Consider the following 25,647-nt stretch of genomic DNA (forward strand, 5'->3'; position numbering starts at 1 on the left):
CTTTTGTTCTTTTTTTTACATTAAATATGTACGGTGTGAAGGCGCCGGGGGTTGTTTCACTTTAAAGGCAACTGGACTAACAAGAAGAAAACACCCTGCACACTGCCTTCATTGGGCCTTTCCGGATTCAGAACACTCCCCCTGTGATCCTCCTGGCCCACAAAGTCATCAATAATGGACAGGCCAGTTCATAGACTGTGCCGAAAAATGGGAGAGGGTGGACATTTAGAGACGGGTCTTTCTCTCTGTGTGCCTTTGAAGGTGAGTGTGTAACTGAGAGGTTTTGCTGCTCAGCCTGATCCGCTTGTGGCGCTTCTCATCAACGTACTGAGATGATAGCAGAAAAAGAGAACTCGAAGAATTGCATCGCACTGGAAAAGAAACCAGAGAAATGGTATCATTTCGCGGCGGAACGACTGCAAGATTTCACGGGTCTGCAGTGCGAACCGAGCTCGTCGCTCTGGCGCTGGTCTGGAAAACCGAAGTGCTTTGAAAACGTTGTACTGACAGTGACCACCGCCGACAAAACGATGAATCCAGCCAACCAGAGTGCAGCTTGTGTGCTTGTGATCATTGCCGGCCTCTCTGTCCATTCTTTTATAGACGCAGGCATAGAAATGGTGTTTCATGACAGCGATGGGGGGAACGTTAAATAACGTAAATTAATATGAAGTTAAATAATATTTAATTCTGTGGAGAATCTTAAATTGTCCCGCCCCAAAAATCTCAATCAAATTTAAGCTAAAAAATGGACAAATTTTAGTCCGGTGCAGAGAAAAGTAATGTGACTGAGAGGCAACAACTGTAACGGACGACAACGCGGAACATATCCCTAGTCAGACTCTGATTGGCTGTTTCAAAGGCCTGTCGACCACCGCTCCCCCTGACCTTAATCCAGTGCAGATGTCACTGCCGTATGTACACGGATCAGAGCCACACAACCCTCTGGCTGCCTGTCTGATCATTGAGTTGGAACATAATCAACGTTTCAATGTTATTGTCCCCAGGTGACAAAAGGTCTGCAGATAATCATCGGTAAGGAGGAATGGGGGGTTAGGGACTGGCATGTTCGGTGCACAATGGAGTATGTTTTTCTGTAGTGGTGAAAGTGACTGTGGGTCAAAGGAAAGATCACAGCAATAAATAACAAATTAGAGTCATTATGGCTAGATTAGCAATAAAAAATATTCAAATAGACTGCGTCTGATCAAGGTCCATTGGGTGCAGTTACTCAAAAATGTGTCTGAGCGGGGTCGGGTGAAGAGGTGCCTCAGTCTGTGTGACTTTACTGGCCAGGTGTGTGCGTATCTGTGTGACTGTGAGTGTGTGTGTTCTTGCAGGTGAGCGGTGGGGTTGTGTGGAGGGGGGAGGAAGAGGGGGGGGTGTAATGTTGAAAGAGGCAGAAGGAGTAGTCTTTTCTTTCGGGTCCAGCCCCTCGCCCCTTCACTGCCATTGTTTTTTTCAACTATTTTCACCCCCACCTCTCTTTGCACGCACACATCCAACACTCGCTCACACACCAGCAAGCGCTCGAACAACACGTCTCTCCGATCAAAGTTCAAGGTCCTTGGAGATTTGGGTGGCAATGTCACGAAAAGCTAGCGGCGTCCCCCAGAGTCGCGTGTAGCGCACCCCGTTAGAAGTCTCCGAGGTGCCCGTGGAAAGGTGACACACCTCGGCCTCGAAAGCCACGCGGCCCCTTGCCACGCCGTGGGTGCAGGAAAGCAGAAATGGGCCGGCGTGGTGGACCAGGCAGCCACATCCGAGCGCCGCCTCCCGCAAGGCCAGAACCACCTCCACAGGGTCCCGCCTCACACCACCTCTCAGATCCCTGCCACGTCCGACGGTCCGGGGCTCGGACGCTTTTTGATACCAAGGTACATGGCAACTAGGGTGGTGGGGTTGGTGGGGGAGGGAGCGGGAAATATATGTTTAGGCACTGAACCGGGGTGGCTTTCAACTAGAAGAAAACATCTATTACTAAAGTGCTGTCCTGCAGCTGGAACAAGAGCACTGACCTTGAGACCGCAAATCTCCTGATTCCCTCAGATTCATTTGGGATCCTGTGGGACAAGAGGGGAGAGTCAGAGCTCGGGCTACACACTGCTCTCAGATTAGATGGCGGTCAGTAGTGCCCCAAGTATGTGTGTGTCTTCACCTTGCCCGAATGCACATTTCCGTGTTTAAAAGCATGCAGATATAAATGCAGTAATTTGACTCTTTGTCACCTCTGTTCATGGTACTGCGCATTCCCATCCATTCTCATAAACAACACATGGAGTAGCATGTAATGACTTTCAACCTGTCAACCACACATACTATTTGAAAAAAAAAAAAATCTAAAATGTACAATGACAACCAGAACTTGTAAAAGCCAGCCTGTACTGACAATGACACTGATTACAACTGAAAGTTTAGGAAAAATAATCAACGTTCTTCCTTCACTGCAACCATGCCTGTAACCAAGTGTATGGGCCCATGCAAGTACGAAAATGATTAATAGTCATGCAGACAAGCAGAATTCATTGATACAGGTATGAAGAAGTCAGGCAGACGAGAAAGAAGCCCGAGACATTGGAACTTACTAACTGTTTTTGATCCTTGTGGAAGAGTACAACCCGAGACAGATTTGTTTGAGCCCTGGCGCTTGGACGGGTCAAGGTTGACCCTGATGCCATAAAAGTGGTGGTAAAGCACAACGAGATAAAGATGGAGAAAAGGGGGAAGAGCAGGGGGTGGGGGTGGGGGAATGAGAGAGAATATATTTGAATCACAGAAAAGCAAATGGTGGAAAAAGAGCGCAGCGATCGAGCCGATTGGCGAGGATAAAGCTGAGGTTTGATAAGATTAGACATGTGTGATTATGACGACAGGGGGAGAGAGAGGGGATGGGAGGATAATCCAGGGCCACGGAAGGGGTTGCCAAAAGGCCGGAGTGAATACAATGTTCTCATAAGCATGGATCCTTATACCCTTGGATTCAGGCTGTATTCTGAAAGATTGAACTGTAACAATGCTATTCTATTTCAAATCTATTTTGAATTTATTCTAGTTTCTCACCAAATGCCACATGTCAAAAGATACTATTTCACATCGGTTCCGTTATTCTTTATGAATGGGGCTTTAAAGCTAAATCGTGAGACAATGCAACCGCCATACGTTAGCTCAAAGCTCTATCATCAAGTTTGACTCTCCAATATGATATATGCCAAATGTTAGGCTACATTGGTTGCATTTCCAATACTGGTGTCTGAACCTCTCTGATTAATCATTGCCTTTCTCATAAGACTATACATCAACATTTGGTAACCAGTAATATGCTACGTGGAGTGGAGGGAGCCCTAATCTGATGACACAGAGTTCCCCCCCTAACAGAGTAGCTTGATAACACTCATGTTTGCACTGTAAATATGAAGGTAGAGCGACTATGAGCTTAGAGTACCTGCGAGTAAGTTTGGAGGTCAGCTTGCTGAAGAGGTTGGAGGTTGCCCTGGTGCGGGCGTGGGGCAGGGGGCTGGTGTCATGGTGGGACAAGGTGGGTGAGGTGGGTGGGGCTGAGTAGACCGGGGGCCCACGATCTCTCAGCTGTCCCCCGTGAAAGGTGCTGCGGATGGTGGAGCCTCGGGTCAGGCGGCATCGGTCTGAGGACGAGGATGCGGCAGCAGCTCCTGTGCCAGAAATGCTAAGCGTGGAGGGAGACGCTTGGGGCATGCGATGCCCCAGGGAGCTGCAGAGCGGAACAAGAAATGGTTCAGTCTTACACTAACCCACGCATTGTTTCGAACATTTGGTTTCATAAAATTAAGTTTCTTTGTTGAATGGTGTAAGTATTACCATAGGGAGCTTATATACAAACAGCATTCAGATTTTTCATGGATTTCTTTTGGACTTTCTATTTTGGTATGCCTCTGTAGACCATTGTCTTTGCACTATGTTGGCATCAGCGGTGTGATAAGGCTATTTGGAGATTTGTCAGACTTTTGAAGATGTGAGTTATTGTACTGACCAATATTCCAACCTCCCACACACAAGCGCTACCTGTTGTCTTTGCCGTTCTGCAGAAGAGAGTGTCTGTCAGCGCCTGAGCGGTCAGTGCAGACATATGTATTCCTGCGTGTCATGGCGCTTCCAGGGATGTTATTCTGCAGGGAGTAGAAAAAGGTAAGAGGCACAATATTAAGCCACTTTGATTTCCAGTGGAAACAATTTCAGTGTGGCACCAGCACTAAGCTACAATTTTCAATGCAGGAGAAGATGGAAGACAAGAAATCAAACAAAAACAAACACAAGTAGACCAGACAGAAAAAGACAAAACAGAAAAAAGAATAATAACAACAACCACAGCATATAATATCACATTCGTACAGCACCAGTCCGACATAGGTACATTTCGATTTTTCATCAGGTTGAGTCAGTATCCAGTGTTTTTAAAGTTGGCAGGGTAGTCCAGTCTGAAGGGGCCAGGGTAAGACTGGTTTCCATATCTTGATGAATCCTTAGACATTTGTCATGAAGGGTGTGGGTCAACTTTTCCAATGGAAAAACTTTCCAAATCCCTCGATGCCAATTGTCCGTGGAAGGAGTATATTTAGAAATCCAGATTCTAAAGCCTAGTTTATGGTAATGCGCTTTTTTCCTCTTTTTGCGTGCGTCGACCAATTTTTCTCTCTCAACATTTACGGTTTCATACCATATTACCACCATTTTTAAAAGGAAGATTTTTGAAGAGAGAATGAATCAGATTGAAGAGCTTTTGTCGGAAGAAATACGGAAATATGACCACTTATACAACCCGTCATTGGCGGACTATAAGGACGCGCGGACGGCCTCCAATTCATGGAGGGAGATCTTCACAAACGTTGGTTTGCCAGTTGAGGGGTGTACAAAATTGTGGAGGAAAATACGGGACAAAAAGGCAATGAAAAGCAGCAGTGGCGATGCAGGGGGCAAAAGGTGTATGTGGAGAACAAGACCGGGAAAATAAACAAACCGGCAAACAACTTCCACACACAAAGACGTCATTCTCTACAAAACGTTACTCCACCTAATGTTCTGGCGGTGAATTGCTTTGCAACACGCGCAGCCCTTTTAGAACCATGAACTAAAAACGAGTCCATCGACACAACTGCGCGAAAAGCCGCAGCTGCAGTTGCAGAACCATGCCAGAGCCTTTAGAATAGTCCTTTGTGCTATATACAACAGTATTGCAATCAGTTTAGCGTTGTTTCTACTCTTTGCACTGCTCACTTCGGCTGCCAGAATACACGAGAGGGTGAAACTCCAAGTCACATTCATTCAGGGAAAACACATCTTCCTTTACTTTTCTCCAAAATGTTTGTATATTTGCACACTTCTATACTACGTCTATACAAGTGCCAGCTTCAGAATTACAAGCCTCCCCCCCAGCAGTTGTGTACAATGCAGTTTTTTTAAATTGTCTTTCTCTGCCCGTGCTACAGCTCAGAATCTTAACTGTGTTTTCCATAATGAGGATAAGGAATCAGGAATCAGGAAACATTTATTGCCATAATATGTCAGACATACAAGGAATTTGACTTGGTGGTTGGTGCCTAACAGTAGACAGTATAACAAATATATTCAAATCTCCCTTAATGAACATTATGATTGGTTTAAGATTGAGTTTGAACAGCTTTTAAGGAAGGGGACAATTCAAATGCCAGTAAAGAAGCCGCTAGGTGGCGTATAGCCTGCCAGAGCGTCAATAGGCATGGCCTCGGTTTTTGATAGACTGACTTTAACTCCCGATATGTGCCCAAACTGATGCAAACAGCCAAGTAGACAAGGGATGGTGGTGTCTATCTCAACCAGGTACAGCAGGACATCGTCTGCACAGAGAGACACTTTTTGTAGAGTACCATTGTTGATAAAGCCTCTTATCGTCGGTGTGGCTCTGATGAGCTTAGCAAAGGGCCCAATAGCCAATGCAAACAAAGGAGGGCTTAATGGGCATCGCTGGCGAGTGCCACACTCTAATGGGAACGGATCTGAGCAGAAATACAGCAGTTTTACCCAGTCAAGGAATCCTGTACGCATTTTAAATGTTTCCATAGAAAAGGAAGGGTCATTCAACCCTGTTGAAAGCTTTTAATGAGTCCAGGGACACTGCCAGGCCTTGTACATTATTATCCTTGGAAAACTGTATTATGTTTGAAAGCCTCCTGATATTACTGGAGGAATTCCTCCCTTTGATAAAGCCTGTTTGATCAGGATGTACTAATATTGATATTGGTGATTCAAGGCTCAGAGTCAATACCTTGGTTAAAATCTTTGCATCTACATTAATAAAGCAATAAGGTACGAGAGGCTGTACTTTAGCGTCCAATAATGTAACAGTTCGGGGGCGTTGCTGTTGCCGGCGACACTCGAACAGTTACAACTGTACATTGTCGCTCAATAATGCACCAACGCTGGATTTCATCTACCTGTATAATGATGAGCGATATGAGCCTGTAAGACTGTCTTCAGGGTCATTGTTTTTTGTTCAAGATCAGGCTAAGGTTGGATAGCAACATTGTTGTAGGTAGATGGTGAATTGTGTTAAAGCTGTAATTACCAGTTCTGACTGGGTGAGAGGTCAGCTTGTTTTTTAAGGTTTTTCTACTCTGGGCCTGGTGATTTTCCACTGTGGATCAAAGCCTCTGCTTCTAACATATCCTTTTCCTGAATGGGTTTCCCCAAATATTTTTGCTGTTCTTCTGTTAATGTGGATGATTTAATTTTAGAAAACAATAGTCACGTTCCTCTTTAGTGCTGTTATTATTGGTTGTGTATAATCATTTCTAGAATGATACAAAAACATAGGCAATGTCTTTCTTATCAAAGCTGTGATTTTCTATGTCAAAGCATGTTTTCTACTTCCATGTATACACCTCTTGTCAATCTAATAGTTATGCTGCTCCAAAAAACTGTTCATGAAAGGAATAGTAAATAGAACTGGAGGGAAAAGTTTCAGGTGCAAATAAAGCAAAGACACAAAACTCGGAGCTCTCACAGCACTTAGCAATTACTTTAGAGACGCTCTCTAATTTCTACTGGGCAGTTTTCTGTCTTCGGCGCCGTCTTTGTACATACATATGAAAACATTGTATCATGAGGTAAAAATGTCCCATGAGTTGAGCTGTATCTCACACAACCAATCTGCTGAAAACCTCACATAATCATATACGTTTCTGTTTACATTTTGGCGTACTACTGTTGCTTTTGCTATACTATACTGACAATAACCACAAAGATTCTTTCCGTACAAAAAGTGTTAATGTAATGATTGTCGGTGTAAACCTGAAATTAGAGCACTGCCTTTTTTAATGATTTCTATAATACATGTTTCTTCTCTGAGCTTAAGAAAGACATCTGTCACTTACCGTGGTGGCGGTCATGTCTTTACGACGGTCTGGGATTTCAGACTTGTTGGGGTTGTTGGCACTGCTGACCATTGGGCTGGAGGGAGGAAGGCTGTGGCTCCCCATTACACTGCAACTGGCTTTACGTGACGGCATTCGTCCCTCCCGCAGCTCACGCTCGCCTGTGCTAGTGGGGCTCCGTTTGGGGTGCATGACGGGCATGGAGGGGCCGCCTTTGTTGTGGAGAACAGCAGAGCACAGACACACAGAGACTGGTGTAAGGAATATTCTGCATGTACAGTCTACTGCGTTATAGCAAAAGCCTTGGAATATAAAATAATTCTCTGAGACACACCTGGATGCATTCCTGATTAAACCATTGGAATATAAAAAGGAACCGCTTGGTGGGTGATGAAACTTTTTGAATAGAGGGCTGTGCAGCACCCGTTGGGTAGGCTCTGATTAGAGGTCTTATGGCTCTGAAAAGAGCCTCCAGAGATTCTGGGTGGAACTATCATGCCATGGAAGGATTCTTTGAAGAGCCTCAGGGGCTTCTGAGTAGAAACCCACAACAGTGTTTCAGGGGGAACTGATATAAAAAGAAGCTAGAGAAGTTAGAAAAGAGACTCACAGAAGTCGCTGTGCCGCCGCTGCCTGTGGTAGGTGGAGGCACTGCGCTGGGTCTTGCTATGTGAGGAGGAGGTGGAGGACGAAGAGGAGCCAGTTGCTGAGGAGTGCTTGTTGGTCCCATTGGTGATGGGGCTGGGTCGAACCCTTGCCAGGGACAGGCTACTAGCTGTCCGAGCCTCACTGGCCTCCTATAACGGTACAACCCAGATATTTCATTTTTCCCCACTGATGCTTTATGAATATTTTTGGGATTTTATAACATTAATTATATTCATGTTCTTTCAAGCAGCTAACACAGTAGAGCAAAGCTGACAATATTGAAAAAATTCTGATATTGTGATTTAAGAAAAGTGTTTTGTGTGCTGTCTAAAATTTGAAAATAATAATAATAATAGAAAAGCACTATATGATAGTTATGTATATCTATAAAACTCACATCGCCTTTGCGTCCGAGTAGTAAGTAGGTAGCGGTGACTTCATTGTATTTCTGATTGAGCAGAGAGTCCTTGATTTCTCCGGATGTGAAGCCCATCCCCACCATCACCTCTGAGGAACACAAACCACCATATATGAAAGGCAGGAGAAGAAACTGTGATAGAAAACGTCTTCCATCTCAAACTACAATGACCAGGTTTGTTATGGTCTTTTAGCTGACTCACCTATGCGAGCCGGATCGCTGAAGTCTTCAATGGGTTCTATGTGGGGCTTCAGGTCATCCTCTTCGTACCCTGAATTTATCCACTTGTCCTTCATGACTTGCTGTAGAAACACAGACACAGAAAAGCTTCAGTTGCGTTTGAATTTCCAATTTAAGTTACTCTTCATGTGCTTGAGGCTACTCACGTCTAGGGTGCAGCGTTTGGTGGGGTTGAGGACCAGGAATCGGCGAAGGATTCCCTCACAGTCTGTGGACATGTAAAAGGGCACGCGGTATTTCCCCCTCAGCACGCGCTCCCTCAGCTCCTGTTTACCAGATTCATCAGATGTTAGACGTACAGTTCTTCTGGTTCCAACTCTGTAACCAGGCGGCCACCTTCACTTCTGAAGCCAACTCGGAATTCAGTGAGGGACACTGATTTTTATTGCAACAAAATGGAAATACAGTTAAACTGGACTCTCAAAATTCCCCCTGGATTAGCCACAAAGTCACCAAACCGAAACAGGGCGCACCATGCATAATAACCCCCCCTCCACTCCACCGGGTATCCAGGTGTTTAAGTAAACATTAAATACCATTTCAACCATTTGCCTTGCAAAACCAATTCAGAACTAAAATAGGGTGAAGTCTGGGGTGGAGGAGGCAAAGCGTTGCCAGCGGCCTGGTCCGTAACACCATTGCTGGATCAGTGAGGAAGGAGTCATATTTAAATCCAAATTAACCTGTATTTCTATTTTGTTGCAATAACGGAGAAAGTCTTATTGTATAAAAGTCTTTGAGAAAAGAAATCTACTCACTTGGAAAACATGAGATTTTGATCTTAATCGCTTATTTCAAGTGTCCTTCAATATGATGTTTATTTGGTAAATGATGGTCCATTTAGAATCAAATACACCATAAAGCAAGAATGCTTTAAGGCGGGCTTATTGTGATTGACAGGTAACTGATGCTGCCAGAGCCGTATTTGGCATCTCTGCACCAGTCCTCCACATTCCATATTAGGTAACTTCCAGTCATAGGTTGCGCAAAAAACAACACGACGACAGACACAACAAGATGATGGCAAAATCATGTGTTTAAAACAGCAGTTCCCGATCCCTTGGTGACGTAACAAAGACTAAGTCCACTTATTTGATCTCGTCTCAGAACCTTATTACACAAATATTGTATGGAGAGGCTGCTTTTGCATTGCGCATTATGACCGTGACAGCACCATGCACACGTTTTTTGTACTGAAACGAGGAGATTCCAACTCACAACCACCACTTTGGTTTGTATGGAAGTTTTAAATGAAAACACACCTAAGGGAATATATCTGATAAGAACAGTCGCATGTGTTTGTTGCATTAAATTCCCAGGGTCCCTTACTGCAGGCAGAGTGCTGGGGCACAGTCAAATATGAAACGGGTTAAATACACATTTGTCTCTGTCCTCTGGTGGAGCTCTAGGGGGCCACTCATTGCCATCTGCTTGGTGTTAAAAAATAACACTATTTTGTTGTTGTTGTTTTTTTAAGCAGCAGGTTACACAATGACGTTACAGCAGATGAAGACGGAATTTATTTTTGCACTACTATTCACAAGGTGTGAGAATACGATGAGGTTTAATGGTCAATATTAATATCTATGGAATGTATGTATGGAAAACAGATAAATAGAAATATTATTCTAAACAAAAAATAATCATCTCATCTATTTTTTTTAACATGGTCTATTTACTGTATCTTTAACCTTTCCTAACTTGTATGTATTTTTAAGGTTGCCACCACGGTTCACCATGAATTCTGGTGAAACTAAATCTTTGTGATAACTAGACAGCAAGAAGGAAAACTACGAAATGGTCTCGGCCCACATTTCAAACCAAGAAGCCATGTCTACGCTTTCCCCAGTGAGCGACTATGTTTGATCCAACTTTATCTAACCACCTCAAAGTGCAGAAAAACCTAAGCAGACTATGTAAAGGTTGTTTTATCTGACTGCCAGAAATGCCTTTAACTACTGCAGCCCCCTACATTAGAAAATGTTATGCTGATAGGTCCAGTAGTATGTGAGCCTTTATCGACCAAGGAAGTTCTTCATTTAATTTAATGTTTTAAATGTAAGAATCACACAAAAGCCTCCCTTTTTTAAGTGCTTGTCTCTGGTGATTACCAGAGACGCGCTTGTAATTTCTGTGGAAATAAATCAATCAGAAAGAAAAGAGCATGAAATGCAACTATTGGTCTAAAGTAATTTTTTGTCAACTATTAGACCAAAAGGACCAATCAAAGACCAAGAAGGAACACCACATTTACCTTCAAGTTCTGCCCATCAAAGGGCAGCGAGCCGCTAACCAACGTGTAGAGGATGACGCCGAGACTCCAGACGTCCACCTCGGGCCCGTCATACTTTTTGCCCTGGAAAAGCTCGGGGGCGGCGTACGGCGGCGAGCCGCAGAACGTGTCCAGCTTGTTACCCAGCGTGAACTCGTTGCTGAAGCCGAAGTCGGCGATTTTGATGTTGGCGTCTGCATCCAGCAGAAGGTTCTCCGCCTGAGTTGCACATGTAATGAAGTAGAAGAGGAGGAGGAAGCATGGATGGACAGCAGGAGGGAGAGAATTCAGGGAAGTAACAGAGATTACAAGTTTAGGGGACAGTGGGAGGGAGAAAATAGTGGGATGGGGGAGGAGAAAGAGGAATGTGAAAGAAGGAGGAGATAACAACTCCAGGAGTAGTAATCAAGAAAGAAAAAAAAAGAAGAAGACAATTGAGAGACTGATGTTGAGGGTTGTCCAACAACATGGCTATTGTACATGACTCACACTGTTTATACGTCACAGTGTATGTTTAGGACTGCAATAATCTATTAGAGAAGGCCCTGACAGCCTCCTACCCTCCACTCACCAGCGCCTCACCGTGCGCTTCAAAGGGCCCTTTTCACAGACACACATTAAGATTAGCCCCAGATTATCACTTTCGGTTCAGATGAATCTGTCAGTGGAATAAACGCCCCAGCCTTGGGCTCCACCAGCTCTCTGAAAAGCAGCCCCCGAAAAAGGATTTAGAGCCTCTCACCTTCAAATCTCTGTGGACAATCTTCTTTGTGTGGCAGTAGTGGACGGCGGAGACAATCTGTGAACATAAGGAGACGGACGAGGCTGAAGGGTTGCCGACGAAATGAGTATCGGTACACTGTGGGCGCCCGAGCGGCAATGTAAACATACCTGTCGAAATTTGGCTCTGGCTTCAACCTCCTTCATTCTCCCATGAGACACGAGGTAGTCAAACACTTCACCTGTGAGCAGCAGAGACAGATCAGCTCATGAAGCCAGAAGCACTATGGCTATTTGATTACATTTTGTCGATGTACACAATCAATTCAGTTAATTATATTCATAAATGTGAAGTTAAAGTTAGCAAAGTTAAGGTGTGATCCTACTACGCTGATTTGAATGGAAAATCCCACTACTATTGAATGGAGTATAATTTAACATTTCCCATCATAAACAAAAATGATCACCACGTGATCATTAATTAATTGCAACCACATTGCAATTAATTCCCACCCCTCAATGAAATTGCCCTATAAAAATAAAAAACTACATTCTACATCCCCACACCTTTTCTGACCCTCCAGCCATCTACAATCAATAACTCTGTAACTACTTTGTATATTTGAAGAATTTCTTTTCTGTAGGAGGGTTAGGCTAACTCTAACCCTATGATGTGCAGAATCTGTTTATGGTAGTTGCTGGTGAAGAAATATAGCAATATTTCACACAAAAAAACGTTGAATTTGGTAAATCGCCTCAAATAATATCACAAACACCTTATAAATCCTATAAACATGGAGATATTAGGCTAAAACCACATCTCATGATAGCCCAGTATGTGGACAGGATATATCTTGAGTTTCACGTTGACAGAGTGGGGATAAACTACTCTAGAGCAGGCTTTTGTGAAGGCCTCCCGGCCCAGAAACAGGAGAGTCAAAATCTTGTGTAATTTTGTCTATCTCGGTTTCCGAACCAGATTTGCTCCATTTAACCACTTTTCTGAATCATCTGATCCCATTGGATCCGACTAAACCCACCCAGAAATCATCAACAGCTTCCTTAGCCAGTCAAAGGCCAAAATTGGTAGATCGTAAAATGATGGTCAAGAGTGAGGATTGCCGGTAAAATTTGACCCCGGACCACTCTAACGTCATTCCAAAGCAAAGAAGTTTGCGTGTGGCCGTATTGCACTACAGAAACAGCAGAATATTTTCACAGTTTCCTTCAAAACGACCAAAGAAGGACATTTATGATTCATAAACGTTGGCTTGGTGGTTTTTGTACTTTTAATAAGGTCTGTCTGAGAGAAATGTTAAAGATAACACAGGATTCAGCGCGATCTCTGCTTTGTATTTGTCGTATCGTTTTTCATGATAGCATTTAGCTTCGAAGGATTGTTCAACTTTTACACAGCCGAGTGCACAATTTCTGGACTCATTTGCATAGGATATTTTCTTGTTAACTTAACTTGTTAAACTTTGTTCGGGTACACAACAGTCTGGTTCTGGGTCCCACCATACGGGGGATACTAGTCACAAGTAGATTTGGAATTGGAATTGGAACTACACTACGAGATTCTCCAAGGTCACAGTGAGCAAACAATGCGGTTTGGGCCAAAAGAGAAAAATGGGATTGGTGACAAGCAACTTACACAAATAGAACCATATAGGAGACGAATGGAAGCAAAAGGAAAAAAGAGCAGCATTTGAAGCGATGCAGTGCCATCATCACGGAAGCTGTGTCTGAAGCAAGTTCATCACTGCATGGAGGCTGCTCAGTTATCTATGTTTTGGTTCCACAATATATTAACATATGATAGAACCACACAAAACCTATTGTGTGTCAGTCCGCAGTCGTGTAGTGGGGACTACATGGTCCGATCTCAGAGTGCTGGAGCATTATATGTTTGGATGAGTACAGAGTCTAATCTGGTGAATGCATATAGCGCAAAATGTAATTGAACATTTCATTTTCGTTTAGGACAGTGGGAGAAGACACTAAACAACAAGTCCAGGGACAAGAGAGAGCTCTCTTGACCTCTGTGGAAAACGTCACTGGGTCAAGGAAAGATGGTTAGGAGAATTCATGAGAAGTTAGGAAAAGACAGCCGCGGACTTTAGGGAATAGTGGCACTGAATTATCTCTTTTCCTTTGGTATTGGATGGTGCAGTAGTTTTCTATGCTAACGGAGCTAAATAGGGAAGCATTGAAGCTCCTTTGCTTAGCATTAAAGAATTCGAACACTTACACTACTTACAGGTCAGTTCACTCAGTTAGGAACCTTCCTAAGCAAATTTGACAGTTTGAATCCAGCCTCACACAGGGCAGAAAGTGAAGTTAACCCAGGGACACGAGAGGCAGAAAAATACAAAATAAGACAGGAAACAAATCCACACCGTGACACCCCCTCTCAAGGGACAGATCCCAGATGGACCCCAAGACACACAGGGGCGGGTGTGCAGCCGGGCAAGGCAGAGGGATCACAGGAACAGACTGATTGGTGGAAAGGAGAGGACAATCCAGGGGACGGCCTGGAGAGCAAACAGACGACCGGTGAATTGTCTGGAGTCGGAGGGGCCAAAATCGGGGGTCCCAGAATCGGCCGATCCAGGGTCAGGTGTCGGATGGTCGAAATTGGCGGATACTCAGGCTTAGGGGGGCCGGAATCTAAAGTGTCTGTATCTGGAGTCAGCGGATCCGGGGTCAGGCGTGGAGGCCGGTATCGGGATTCGAGGGTCAGGCGTCAGGGGTTTGGAGTCGAGGGGCCGGGATCAGGAGTTCGGGGGCCAGAATTGGCGGTTCAGTGGGAAAGGGGTTTGCTGCTTGCCCTCTCTGCTATGTCTAAGGAGGAGGCAGCCTCTGAGCTTGAGGAAAGCCTGTAGCTTCTCGGCCAAAAGACAAAGTTGGTCTTCCTCTGCCAAAACGTCACGTCTAGCATGGCCAATCATTACTCCGGAAATGGGTCTGCTGAGTCCATGGTGTTGGCAAACGGGGACCAGGAATACCATACAAACAAAAGACTACCCAACATGGACTAAAGAACCAACAAGGAGACAAGGGACACACCTGGTTTAAATACACCGGGGAGGTGATTGGACACAGCAGGAAACAACCAGGGACGTACACTCACAAGGGAAAACACACCAGGGCAGGAAGTGAAGTTAATCCAGCAACACGAGGGGCAGGAAAATATAAAACAGGAAACAAGCCCACAATGTGACAAAATATTAAACACCACTGAAACAGAATGTCACATTTTAGTTTCAACAGTGTTTCACCTCATTAACAGTAAGAACGCTATTCATATGAAATGTATCTGAGGTATTGTTCTTGCAAATTCCCTGTTGGCAGGATAGATGGGCTGCAGTTCCACCGAACCTGTGACCTTCTGCATCATTTAGACACATAGTATTACCCAGACGTGACGGCCGATGTACCCACCTCCACTGGCGTATTCCATGATTAGGTAAAGCGTCTTATCAGTCTCGATCACCTCGAACAGCTGCACTGTGGCCCAAAAAAGAATTTGATTAAAATCAAATATCAACAAACGCTCCCATCATAAATAACAGCGCATCCATCTGCCTGTCTATGTTATTTGCAAATGACATATTGTGTTTTTTTTAATCTATATGGCTTTTCAGCTTTGCGCAATCCAACCTGATGAACTTTATATGAGGTATGAGATGATGTTTGGTATCGTTTAAACGACACCCTGAAGTTCACTCAAAGCATTACACTTCTGTCTGTGCACCTACACACACAAAAGCAAAAACACACACGCAGGGATGCAGCAGCACTCAAACACACAAACAGATTGAGATGCATGTATGTACCTTACCTATGTTAGGGTGATTTAAGCCTTTCATTATTCGTACTTCCCGAAAGAGCTGGGGAGAAGAAAAACATCATTTTAGTGCCCTGTTGTTAAACATAGACTGTTTGTTGCTCAACTCCTGTCTTTCACATTGCTTTGAATCTGGGCTTTAGAGTTTAGGAACTTGGGGCAAGAAATTATTTGAGATTGTAGAGATTGATTGTTTTTTTGAATCTCTCTCATCTTCATTGTACTGAAAATGAGATATTGAGCATCACCAGAATATTACCGGATGGACAGACTGGACGCCCAGGTGAATAGTTAAAATTTTACTGAAAAATATACTTTTAATTAAATCAAGACAACAAGCTTTCGGGAATCTTACAGGACCGCTACCATGCGTTTATGAAATCAGTTCAATAAAGCATTTATGGGTCTGAATGAAGGCATGCAAAGTCTAATAAACCTTGAGTCTCGAGTTCGGTCTGAAGAAGGTTTGAACTAAATCTCTGATACAAGCTACAGGCTCCAGGCTACATAAATTACTGCTAGCACAACCATGCCTGGATCTCCTTCTAAACCCTCGGCATGTGAGTTGCATTCTGGGTGATATTGGAGGTTTTAACAAGAACAGATGGTTACCTACATTTTATCTGTATTGTTTCTGATTATTTTTTTAACGGTCCATTATGGGTCTGACAGCATCGTAGGGATGATCGGCAAAGAGGCAAGCAACTATTTTAATACACCGCTTCATGGATTGAATGTCCGTTAGAATAAAATGGTTCCTGTGTTGTGGTTGTTGGTCATATAGTCTTAGACATGGATGTGCGACCAATTCAGCTGCTGAAATCCCGTAAAAAGACCAGGGGGCACCGGGACAAGCACACACATTTATACTTTTTGTCCTAAAAAACACCTTCCCTTTCCATCTCCAATATGCATCCAATTGAGAATGTAAGGGGGTGGCCAAACCTTTTTGAAAGTTAAAAACAACAACAAATGGCCCACACGCAAATGGGATGAATCTGCTGCCAAAAACTGCCAAAACTCTCCATCCGATCACTCTCTGGAGTGTGAAATGTCTCCTCCGGTGGACAGATTTGTACACTTTGTCAGAGCATAGCAGGGGATCCCATTTGAGCCAGCGCCCAAGGTTTCACGTTTACAACAGTACACTCCCTAAACAAAAAGACCATCTCTGAAAACCAGACTCTCCTCAACAGGGCTAAATAAATTAAAAATAGAAAAATAGAAAAAAGATTTTCTATCCCCTTTTCTCAAACCTCCCCCTATTCCTGTTTCCCCTCCATCCCTCCTCCTTCATTCAATTCCTCTCTGGCAGCCTTCTCCTCAAGCGGTGCCCCGAACGTCACTGTTGCCATAGCGACCTAGGTATTAAGACCGGGCTCTTTCCCAGCTGTGTTCAGAAGGAATCTTGAGATACGTAGTGCTGAACCATCTCATCATCCAGGCGGCCCATTAATCCCCTCTCCCTCCAACGTGCTCATCACGGCAGGCGCTGAGCTGCCAGATCCGTCAAAACAATACACAATCCCCTGGCAACATGTTCGACCCCGGTCATCGCTAATGACCGCAAATAAATTGCAATCACACGATAAAGCTGACAGGGAGGGGCACACAGGCTTTGTGGCAGTAAAGGCTGCTGGCTTATATCAAGAATAGAACAGATGGAAACAAATTGTATTTAAATCTATTGTATATATAGATATATAAAATGGCTAACTGTTTCATGATCTGTGTACTCCAACATTAGAAATGTCAGTCTATAAATCTCTTGCTATATCCTGCAATTTCCTCTTAACGGATGTTACGATTTTGACTTTTTCTTTCTTCCTCCTTCTCTTTTACCCTGCCCTATACAATACATTTCCTCTTTCCCTCCTGTCTCTACATACATTACCATCCGGATTATGCTAATGTGGGTTCTTTCATGTCTTCAGTGCTGAGGATGTTCTCTAGCCCACGGGTATGTATAGAAGCGCCGCTATCATCAACGACAAATAGTGAGAGCAATCGCTCCAATCAGCAGTCCCCTCTCAGGCGGTCGCCTCTCTCCTCTCAATTGTCTCTAGCGACAGCCGGTTCCCGGTCCAAAAAAAGAAGCACCGGGCAGGATAACATACAAATTGGGATTACAGTTGCTGCAGAGGATCAAATATTCTAGGCAGGTATGGTACATGATATAAGCACAAGAAATATGATGAGTCAAAGAGTCAGGCTTACAGGAAGCCAGCAAGCAAAGGGCAAATGGGAAAAAATTACTTAAATACACAAGGACCTTGCTCATACTGTCACAACCCAAGATTAAGGCTAGCACCAATTGCGTTAAAGATTATTGACCAAAAAACAGAAGTCAAATGATTATACTAATAATATCAAGGAGATAAGAGACGGACACACTTGTGGCTAAAAGAGGGAGGCCCTGTAAGCTGCATAATGACAAATAAGGTTTGATTGATCGTTTTTTGATCGATCACCTGATCCAGATTAATGTGTTCCAGAGTTATAAGATGGAGATATTCGAGCATGTGCCTTAGACCGCACACGGTGGGACCTGATATCGACCGGTCCAGGCCATCCTTCTCCCAAATGTCTAAGATTCCAGCTCCTGTGTCTGAATCACGTGTGTGTCCACGCCATGCTGCGGTGCCCTTGATGAGTGTCCACTTTTTTTTACCTTTATCCTTTTACCTTCCCGCACAAGGATGGGCAAAAATACATCAATGTATTTTTCCCAATACATAGACATACTAAATATAAATACCCCTCAATTAAATGTATCAAAATAAAATACAAAATACCAGTGCAAGAAAATGTATTTCAAATATAGTAAATGCTTGTTTCTGAATTTTCCGTTTTCTCGCAATTTGGTATAGCAGAGCATTCAGGTTTGTACACAAAGCTCTGGTGAATGTCACACAAAGGAAGAACAGTCACAGAATGTCAGTGTAACTAAGCAAATGTCAGGTTTTGTTCACGGACAAGAGGATTTAAAGGCAGATTGACAGAAGGACCAAAATGCAGGTTGCGATTCAACAAAATAAACTTTGTTTTAACTAAACTGTTAATGCCGAGTGGCAGAGGGAACACATGGTTTAAATACACTGGGAAGATGCAAGTGATTGGACACAGGAGGAAACAATCAGGGTCACAGCCGACAATCACACTCACAGGGGAAAATACACCAGGGCAGGAAGTGAAGTTAACCGAGGGCCACGAGACGCAGGAAACTACAAAATTAAAAAGGAACTGAACCCACACAGTGACAGCACAGCTATTTAAAGACTACAACTTTGATTATGTATGTATATGTATATTTGATTATGATTTTATAATATGCCTTTTAAATAAAATAAAAAATGCCTGGCTAACTGTGAACTATATTTTCTGCCAGTAATTGATATGGAATTATAACATTCAAATTCAGAAGACACAGCTTAACTAATAGAATGCAAGATTAGATGGTCAGACGTCTCTTGATAAGCTTATCATGAACTACATGCTCCCAACCTCCCTCTGCCTATAGTTAGCTACTCGACTGATGGGTCAACTCGTTGCCGTGGGGCGATGGTGGCACATAGAGTAGAAAGGGTGTTCAACAGGGTTAGCGGTTCAAAGCCTGGCTGCCACGTGTCCCATGTCAAAGAATCCATTAGCAAGACACTGAACCACTAACTGCTGGTCTCCTTTACGGCTGCACACTGATCCCACTTTGTGGGTTTGGTTAAATGCAGAGAACAATTTTCCCAAGGGAATCAATAAGGGATACTTCTTCTTCTTCTTCTTCTTCTTCTTCTAAACACTAGCCTAGCCTAGATAGAATGCTAGCACCATGTTAGCATCGACTGCTACCTTGATATTATACCGCTGATTGATCTGTCACACTCAGATAAATATTTACCGTGACAATCCGTTGAACATGAGGATCTGAAGACTGAACTCGTGAACAGTTTTTTGATTTTACTTGTATTTGAAATACTTTGAAATAATACATAGACATCTGTTCACACACAACAAGCCTCCATTTCCCTCAACACTCAAATTCGCTGACGACAGCAGACAAAAAGAAGAGAGTCCAGTCCATCAAAAGCCTTTCAATTCACAAACAGAGAAAGCTTTTCTCAAGACACATTGGAATGGTGCTCAAATATGAACGACTGGAAGAAAAATTAGGAACACAAACATTTACACACAAATAACGATGAGTTGGTTGAGTGCAGTTTTCCCAAAATGAATCGCTTCCCTCCCCCAACCTCCCTCTCAAGGCAGTGATTAGCCCCAGAGAGAGAAAGGCGAGAGCTGATCTCTAGAGCAGAGGTCTCCTTTCGCTCCCATCCAGTGCCTAGCACCTGCCAAACAGCATCACATCCCACTAGCCCTCTCTCCCTCTCCCTCAGCTGCTCGCTCTTTCCTGCCCCCTTTTGTGGAGGGAACAGCTGAGGATGAACCTGAACCTCACAGAGTCCCCGAAGGCGTGTCGCCTATTTTTGTTGAATTACATAAATGGGACTGAAAAACCCTCCACATTTCTGATGCCTGGCTGCTGCCAATGAGGGCCGATTGTATTAGATGGTGTAGCGTGGATGTTTTATTTTTGTACCGGCCCCTTGGAATAAAAACAGTGGACTCACCTTCTGTAGGCTGGTTGGGTTCAACTGAGTTTTGTCAATGATTTTTATTGCAACCTGGAAGAGACATCAAGCAAGATTTTGATGAGGAGAAGTAAACAAAACACTATTAAAACTTGCCTCGCTTTCATTTATACTGATGTTATTAACACCTCTACCTATTGTACAATATACAGCAATATATCTGTGTAACATAAATAACATCTATGTCTGTGCATCACTGTCAATGAGGCCACCCTATAAACGGGTAAATTGCTACCGATGACTTTATGATTGATTGATGATTTTACTCTTCTTGAGTAATCTATTATATAAATTTTCGGTTGCCAGGTTGTAAAAGATATCCAGTGTGTGTCTTTCTTTTTGATAGCATATTAAACACTTTTATCAAACTACTAAGGAGTGGTCGTATGGTCCAATCAGTCAAAGCATCCCAAATGTTGTTCTGGTTTGTATGTGATCTATTAAGCTTTAATAAACGGTGTATCATGCATTATACATTTTACCACATAAAAACATTTCCCAAAATTGACCTTGTCATATAGTGCTACCCATATGGATTGAAATCATTTGTCAATGAGTCAATCCAAAAACTGGATATTTGACGTAAAAAGCATTGTTGAGATTGATGTAGCAGGTCTGTATAGCTGGATTTACCGTAAGACTGAAATGTTGTGTATCAATATGGGGCATGTTTGCACTGCTGCTAGTCACTCAGATGTGACTTAGTTGAGTTTAACACTTAACCAAGTCACATCTATATGACCAGTAACATGAGGTGACTGACTGTTGTCTTTCGTCACTCATCCATTAACTACCCATCCATCTCCTTCCTCGCTCCCACCAAGCCCCCCCGCCGTGACGGCCCTTTCTTGTCTCACCTCCTTGCCCGTCAGGATGTGGCGGGCCAGCTTGACCTTAGCAAAGTTTCCTTTGCCGATGGTCTTCAGCAGGCGGTAGTTGCCGATGTGCGGCTGCTCGTCAGAGCAGGAAGCGATGGAGTTCCTGCAACGGGCGCCCAGGGACCGGCTGGACTGGCTGGTGGCCTTGTCGGAGCGGCTGGCCCCCAACGAAACATGCTGGAAGAAACAGAATATAAGTGTGTGGGCGGTGTTCAAAACAGAGGAGATGGGGTGGTTCCCTCACCTTGCACCATAATCAAATGTAAAAAGCAGGGGTTAAAAATGCAATGTAAGTCGCTTTGGATAAAAGCATCAGCTAAATGACCTGTAATAATCAAATATACCGCAAAATATCAATTTTATAAGCTGGACTATTGGTCCACACAAAATGTTTACAGAATGAGATTTTGAAAAGTAACCATCGTAGATTTAATAACAGCAGAAAACTACAAAAACTAGGAAAAGACAACACTTTGGCAATATCAAAACATCGAAAATAAAAGATGTTCTTGACATGAATATATTGACCATATATTATTATAAATGCCTGTACCCATGGAGCGCCGGTGGTCTCCAGAAGCTACGTGATCGGAATTGGTCCCTTTTGTCCCTATAAGCTAGTTATTGTCACGGTGTGGGTTTGTGTCCTGTTTTATTTTGTAGTTTCCTGCCGCTTGTGTCCCTGGTTTAGCTTCACTTACTGGCCTGCCGTGTCCCCCCCTGTGATTGTCTGCCCTGTCCCTGATGTGTCCCTGATTGTTTCCACCTTTCCAGTCACCCGCACCTTCCCAGTGTATTAAAGCAATGTGTGTCTTTTGTCCCTTGTCGTGTCATTGAATGTGTTTCCTGAGGGTCTGAATGTCTTTCCCCTGTTTGAATTCCTGGTACCCGGCATTTTGGATTTTTGATTAATAAAGTAGTTTTTGTTAACTCTGCACTTGAGTCCTGCTTCCACAACCTGTTGTGACAGTTATGAACTTTGCACATCAAAGAATATGCAGACAAGATGCTATTTTTAGACAGCAACTAAACAGTTTTTAAAACTCTCAGCTCCACTGTTTGTTAGAGCACGTAGAGACCTTATATATTATTTAGAAATCCATTGACCCCAATTTAACCTGATTAAGCCATCTCTATTACTTCGATTGAGCCATGTTGTTGAAAAAAGATAAGATAATTATTTCCCAGAAAGTAAAAATGCAAAGAATTGATTTCTACTATTTTTTTCTTAGTGAGAACATTTAAGGCCTACGGCAAAGGTCCGGGAGGGGTGAGGGAGCTGCTACTTGACCTCCGGAAGATGTCTTAATCCGATACGACAGAGCGAAAAGGTAATGCTCTCTGCTGCACCCTGAAGTAGACCTGGAGCGTTCACAGCCCAGTTAGCCGCTGCCGCATGTTACCAACTTGATTAACAACGGTTCCGAAGCCTGAGTCACGGACAATGTTCAGGGAGGAAGCCGAGCAGAAGAAAAAGGGACGACAACAATGTGCGCTTTTACACAAACAAAGTCGGATGCATCGCAGTGTGAAGCAGCTTCTTGTCATGTGACCTGGAAAGACACAGAGGAGGAATAATAATAATGATGATGACGACGACGACAATGATGATCGTGGGGGGTGGAAGAAAACCAAAGCAATGCCAAGGGATGGAGAAACCACTATATAAATTTAGAAAAAGGACGAATGTAAGTGTAAAGAGGGAAAGGGATGTATAGCAGAAAAGAAGGAGCAGATGCCGGCACAGTGGTCCCTGGCCAGTCACGGGCGTCACACTTCCATCCCCCCCAGCGTGTCATCTTGCTCTCAGCTTTGCACAAACACACACACACACACACACACACAAATACTCAACCTCACGTTCTAACTTCAAATACTCCTTCCTATCCGGTTCTCATGCTCCACCTTGATCCATGTCTTTCTAAAATCTAAATTGGCCAGCATGACCCAACCGACAGTGAGGGGGCTGGGGTCCATCAGCTCCCTATAGGTGCCAACGTGGCAACACAAGTTTCACCCCATCCACCCGTCCCTGCATCCACTCGCCTGTCACAGATTCTAATAACAGCAGGATCCCGATCAATTTTAACTGTTTGTAATCTATTGTGCACTCACAAAAAAACGTAAACTCACACGCTTGTGCACCAGTTTCATACATATACACACACACACACGTACTCGCTTAACGACCCCTCTAGCTCTGCTAACAAACAGATGATGGAGGGTGTGGGGAAGGGGGGCTTTGCCAGAAGTATATAAGCAGAGAAATGCGGTAATGCAACGGCAATCAGTCATGTCACCATTTTGATGCAGGATAAATTGGATGCACAGGGAGCGTGCAGATAGAGAGATAGACAGACTCGACTATTTTCCGTCTGCCTCTCATGAATACATCCCGGTCGCTTCAGTCTTTATTAGAGGCCGCTTCTGTTCTCCACCGTGCTGAATGTATGCCGCTGTCTGACACCCACTGGCTCTGGGGTTGGGCGCTTTGTAGGCTGCGCAGCGACGGACTGCACATCGTTTCACGCAGTAATCCCCCTTCAATTCATGCGAACAAAACCCAGAGATCCTACATACATTTACTGTGGCCTTCTGCGCTCACGTCCCACCCATCCAATTTCTGGGGAATACACGCACGCAGAGAACACGTACACGTACACACACACACACACACACACACACACACACACACACACACACACACACACACACACTCAGACACAGACAAGAGGCGGCAGCAGCAAGGAGTCTAATGTGACATCACTATCTCTCTACCGCCTTATAATAAGAGGTGACGCTGTTTTTTAGGCTTTCTGCGCATATCCGCCGTGTTATCGGATGGATGGATACCGGGCTGCCGGGCCCGCCATCGGCTCTACCCGGCGCAGACTTCAAGGTTAGCTCCCTTTCTTTTGTGAAAAAAGAAAGAAAAAAAGATAAACACAAAAGAGCCTGCGCTGCTAAAATGATTTATCCAATATTACCTCCCGAGTCCTTTCAGTCAGCATCCATGATGACCCCCCCCACACACACACACACACACACACACACACCTCCGACGCCTACACCGTGAACAACCCTAGTGAATGAATGCCAAAGGGCCACATATATTAGGAGGTTTGTTTCCCTTTTGCATGAACACAAACAGAGAGGCTGCAATTGCACTTACATGGTCGCCAGTACTCCTGTCGTTTCCAGACGGTAATGCAGACCGAGAGGACATGTTGTTTCACTCTCTCCTCTTTTTCCCTGAGTGAGAATCGCGGTGCGTTGGCACGGATGCTGTTCACGGGGCTCCGAACCGACACAATGACATCCGCAGTCGCGACCCCGATCGTCCCTAAATCAATCTTCTCCAGCCGGCCGAGCCGCGGTCGAGAGAAGACCTCTGCCTGTCATGGCAGCGACGGATATCTGGAGGAGAGGGGGGGGGGGGGGGGTATCCTCTCAAACAAGCTGCATTTATTTCCACCCTGCGCCTTACAAAAATACGTTTTTAGATGTATTAAATAGAAAAAGAAAAAACACGGCAGATCAACGGTGCAGCAAATTCAATTCAATGCAAATTCCTGGCATCGAATCAAGTGCTTGAAATGCGGTGATGTTTGGCCGGAGCCCAGCGTGTCTGTGGCGACTCTCCACCCGCTGCCTCGTTTCGCCAGCAAAAACAAACACGGCTCGCTGTGGACGTGTAGCATCTCCCTTCGTCAATAACACTGCCCGGTCGTGCACTTAATTCAGCCTGCGACGCAAAATGCTACCCGCTCCCCCTTTTTTTGCAGCAAGCTTGCAGGAAAACACAGCTCAAGGTGCGACGGCGGCGGTGGGGTGGGGGTGGTGGGAGAGGGGAGGGAGGGAGGGGAGGGGGGGGGGGGGGGGGGGGCGGAATGATCAGAAATCGGTGTTCCCGGTCGGAAGAATGCACCGAGTAGCCTACAAAGCCCGGGTCTCTTGCGTGTATATAGATTTTTATTTTGTTTCTGTCGCACACAAGCTAAGCAGACACGTGTCCTAATACATTAAAGACGAGAGAAGGAGATTTATTGTAGCCTATATATAATACTAACCTATAGGATCCATAGGCTACTGGTAAAATAAAATAATAAAAACATCATGGACCTTAACAATCGATATAAGTTAGAAATCAGTAGCTATTTAATATTTCCCAGGATGTGCTGGTGCGCATATTTGGATTGATCAATCTTAGTACTTGTTTTAGACGATGGAAGGATAAATGCTCCAGTTCACCAACGCCATGTTTATAATTGGGTTATTGCATATTTTATTATGAAAACCCCCATCTCGTTGCTTCCTGTCTTAACTTTCTAGCCACAGCTGGCTTGATGCAGCTGAGATGCGGCACATCTGAGATGCTTACAGGTCCAGCAGGCGACACGACCCCCCGCCTGTGTTATCAGAGCGGATTAGTGCATAAAAAACTCGCCAAAAACGCTAAAGATGGCCGAAGGATAGAGCCTCTAGGTCTAAAGGTCTAAAAACCTTTTGATTTATTTCAGTGTTGTTTGCTTTTATAAGGTCTGATGTTTAATGACGGGTTGTGTGTGCATGCAGTGGCCTCCACCTCCCCAG

At 44.2% G+C, this 25,647-nt stretch overlaps 1 protein-coding gene across 5 annotated transcripts; it reads right to left on the reverse strand.

Annotated features, from left to right (window-relative positions):
• Positions 1-1,089: 1,089 nt before the first annotated feature.
• Positions 1,090-24,939, reverse strand: mark4a (MAP/microtubule affinity-regulating kinase 4a). Of its 5 annotated transcripts, XM_040180041.2 has the most exons (18): positions 24,227-24,939; positions 21,034-21,231; positions 20,156-20,209; positions 15,525-15,573; positions 15,125-15,190; positions 11,852-11,922; positions 11,703-11,759; positions 10,943-11,179; positions 8,835-8,954; positions 8,651-8,750; positions 8,428-8,537; positions 7,993-8,179; positions 7,383-7,594; positions 4,039-4,142; positions 3,443-3,727; positions 2,586-2,668; positions 2,019-2,063; positions 1,090-1,888 (listed from the first exon to the last, which is right to left on the reverse strand). In XM_040180041.2, the coding sequence occupies exons 1-18, from the start codon at positions 24,278-24,280 to the stop codon at positions 1,824-1,826; spliced, it is 2,097 nt and encodes a 698-aa protein (XP_040035975.1). In that variant the 5' UTR covers positions 24,281-24,939; the 3' UTR covers positions 1,090-1,823. The 5 variants fall into 5 exon arrangements, with proteins under 5 accessions (XP_040035975.1, XP_040035972.1, XP_077962627.1 ...); XM_040180038.2 differs by lacking the exon at positions 2,586-2,668; XM_078106501.1 differs by lacking the exon at positions 2,586-2,668 and having other exon boundaries at positions 15,125-15,185; positions 15,520-15,573; positions 24,227-24,919.
• Between the last annotated feature and the right edge of the window lie 708 nt (positions 24,940-25,647).

Source organism: Gasterosteus aculeatus, chromosome 7, assembly GCF_964276395.1.
Source record: "Gasterosteus aculeatus chromosome 7, fGasAcu3.hap1.1, whole genome shotgun sequence".
Lineage (NCBI taxonomy): Eukaryota > Metazoa > Chordata > Actinopteri > Perciformes > Gasterosteidae > Gasterosteus > Gasterosteus aculeatus.

What these genes read in the sequence shown, in the direction of transcription:
- mark4a (XM_040180038.2), bottom strand. Translation starts at nt 24,280, where the DNA reads ATGTCCTCTCGGTCTGCATTACCGTCTGGAAACGACAGGAGTACTGGC. An exon ending in ACAGGAGTACTGGCGACCAT is followed by an intron (nt 21,232 to 24,226) that starts GTAAGTGCAATT and finishes TGTTTCTTCCAG; the next exon opens with CATGTTTCGTTGGGGGCCAG. An exon ending in CATGGAATACGCCAGTGGAG is followed by an intron (nt 11,923 to 15,124) that starts GTGGGTACATCG and finishes TGCTGCTCACAG; the next exon opens with GTGAAGTGTTTGACTACCTC.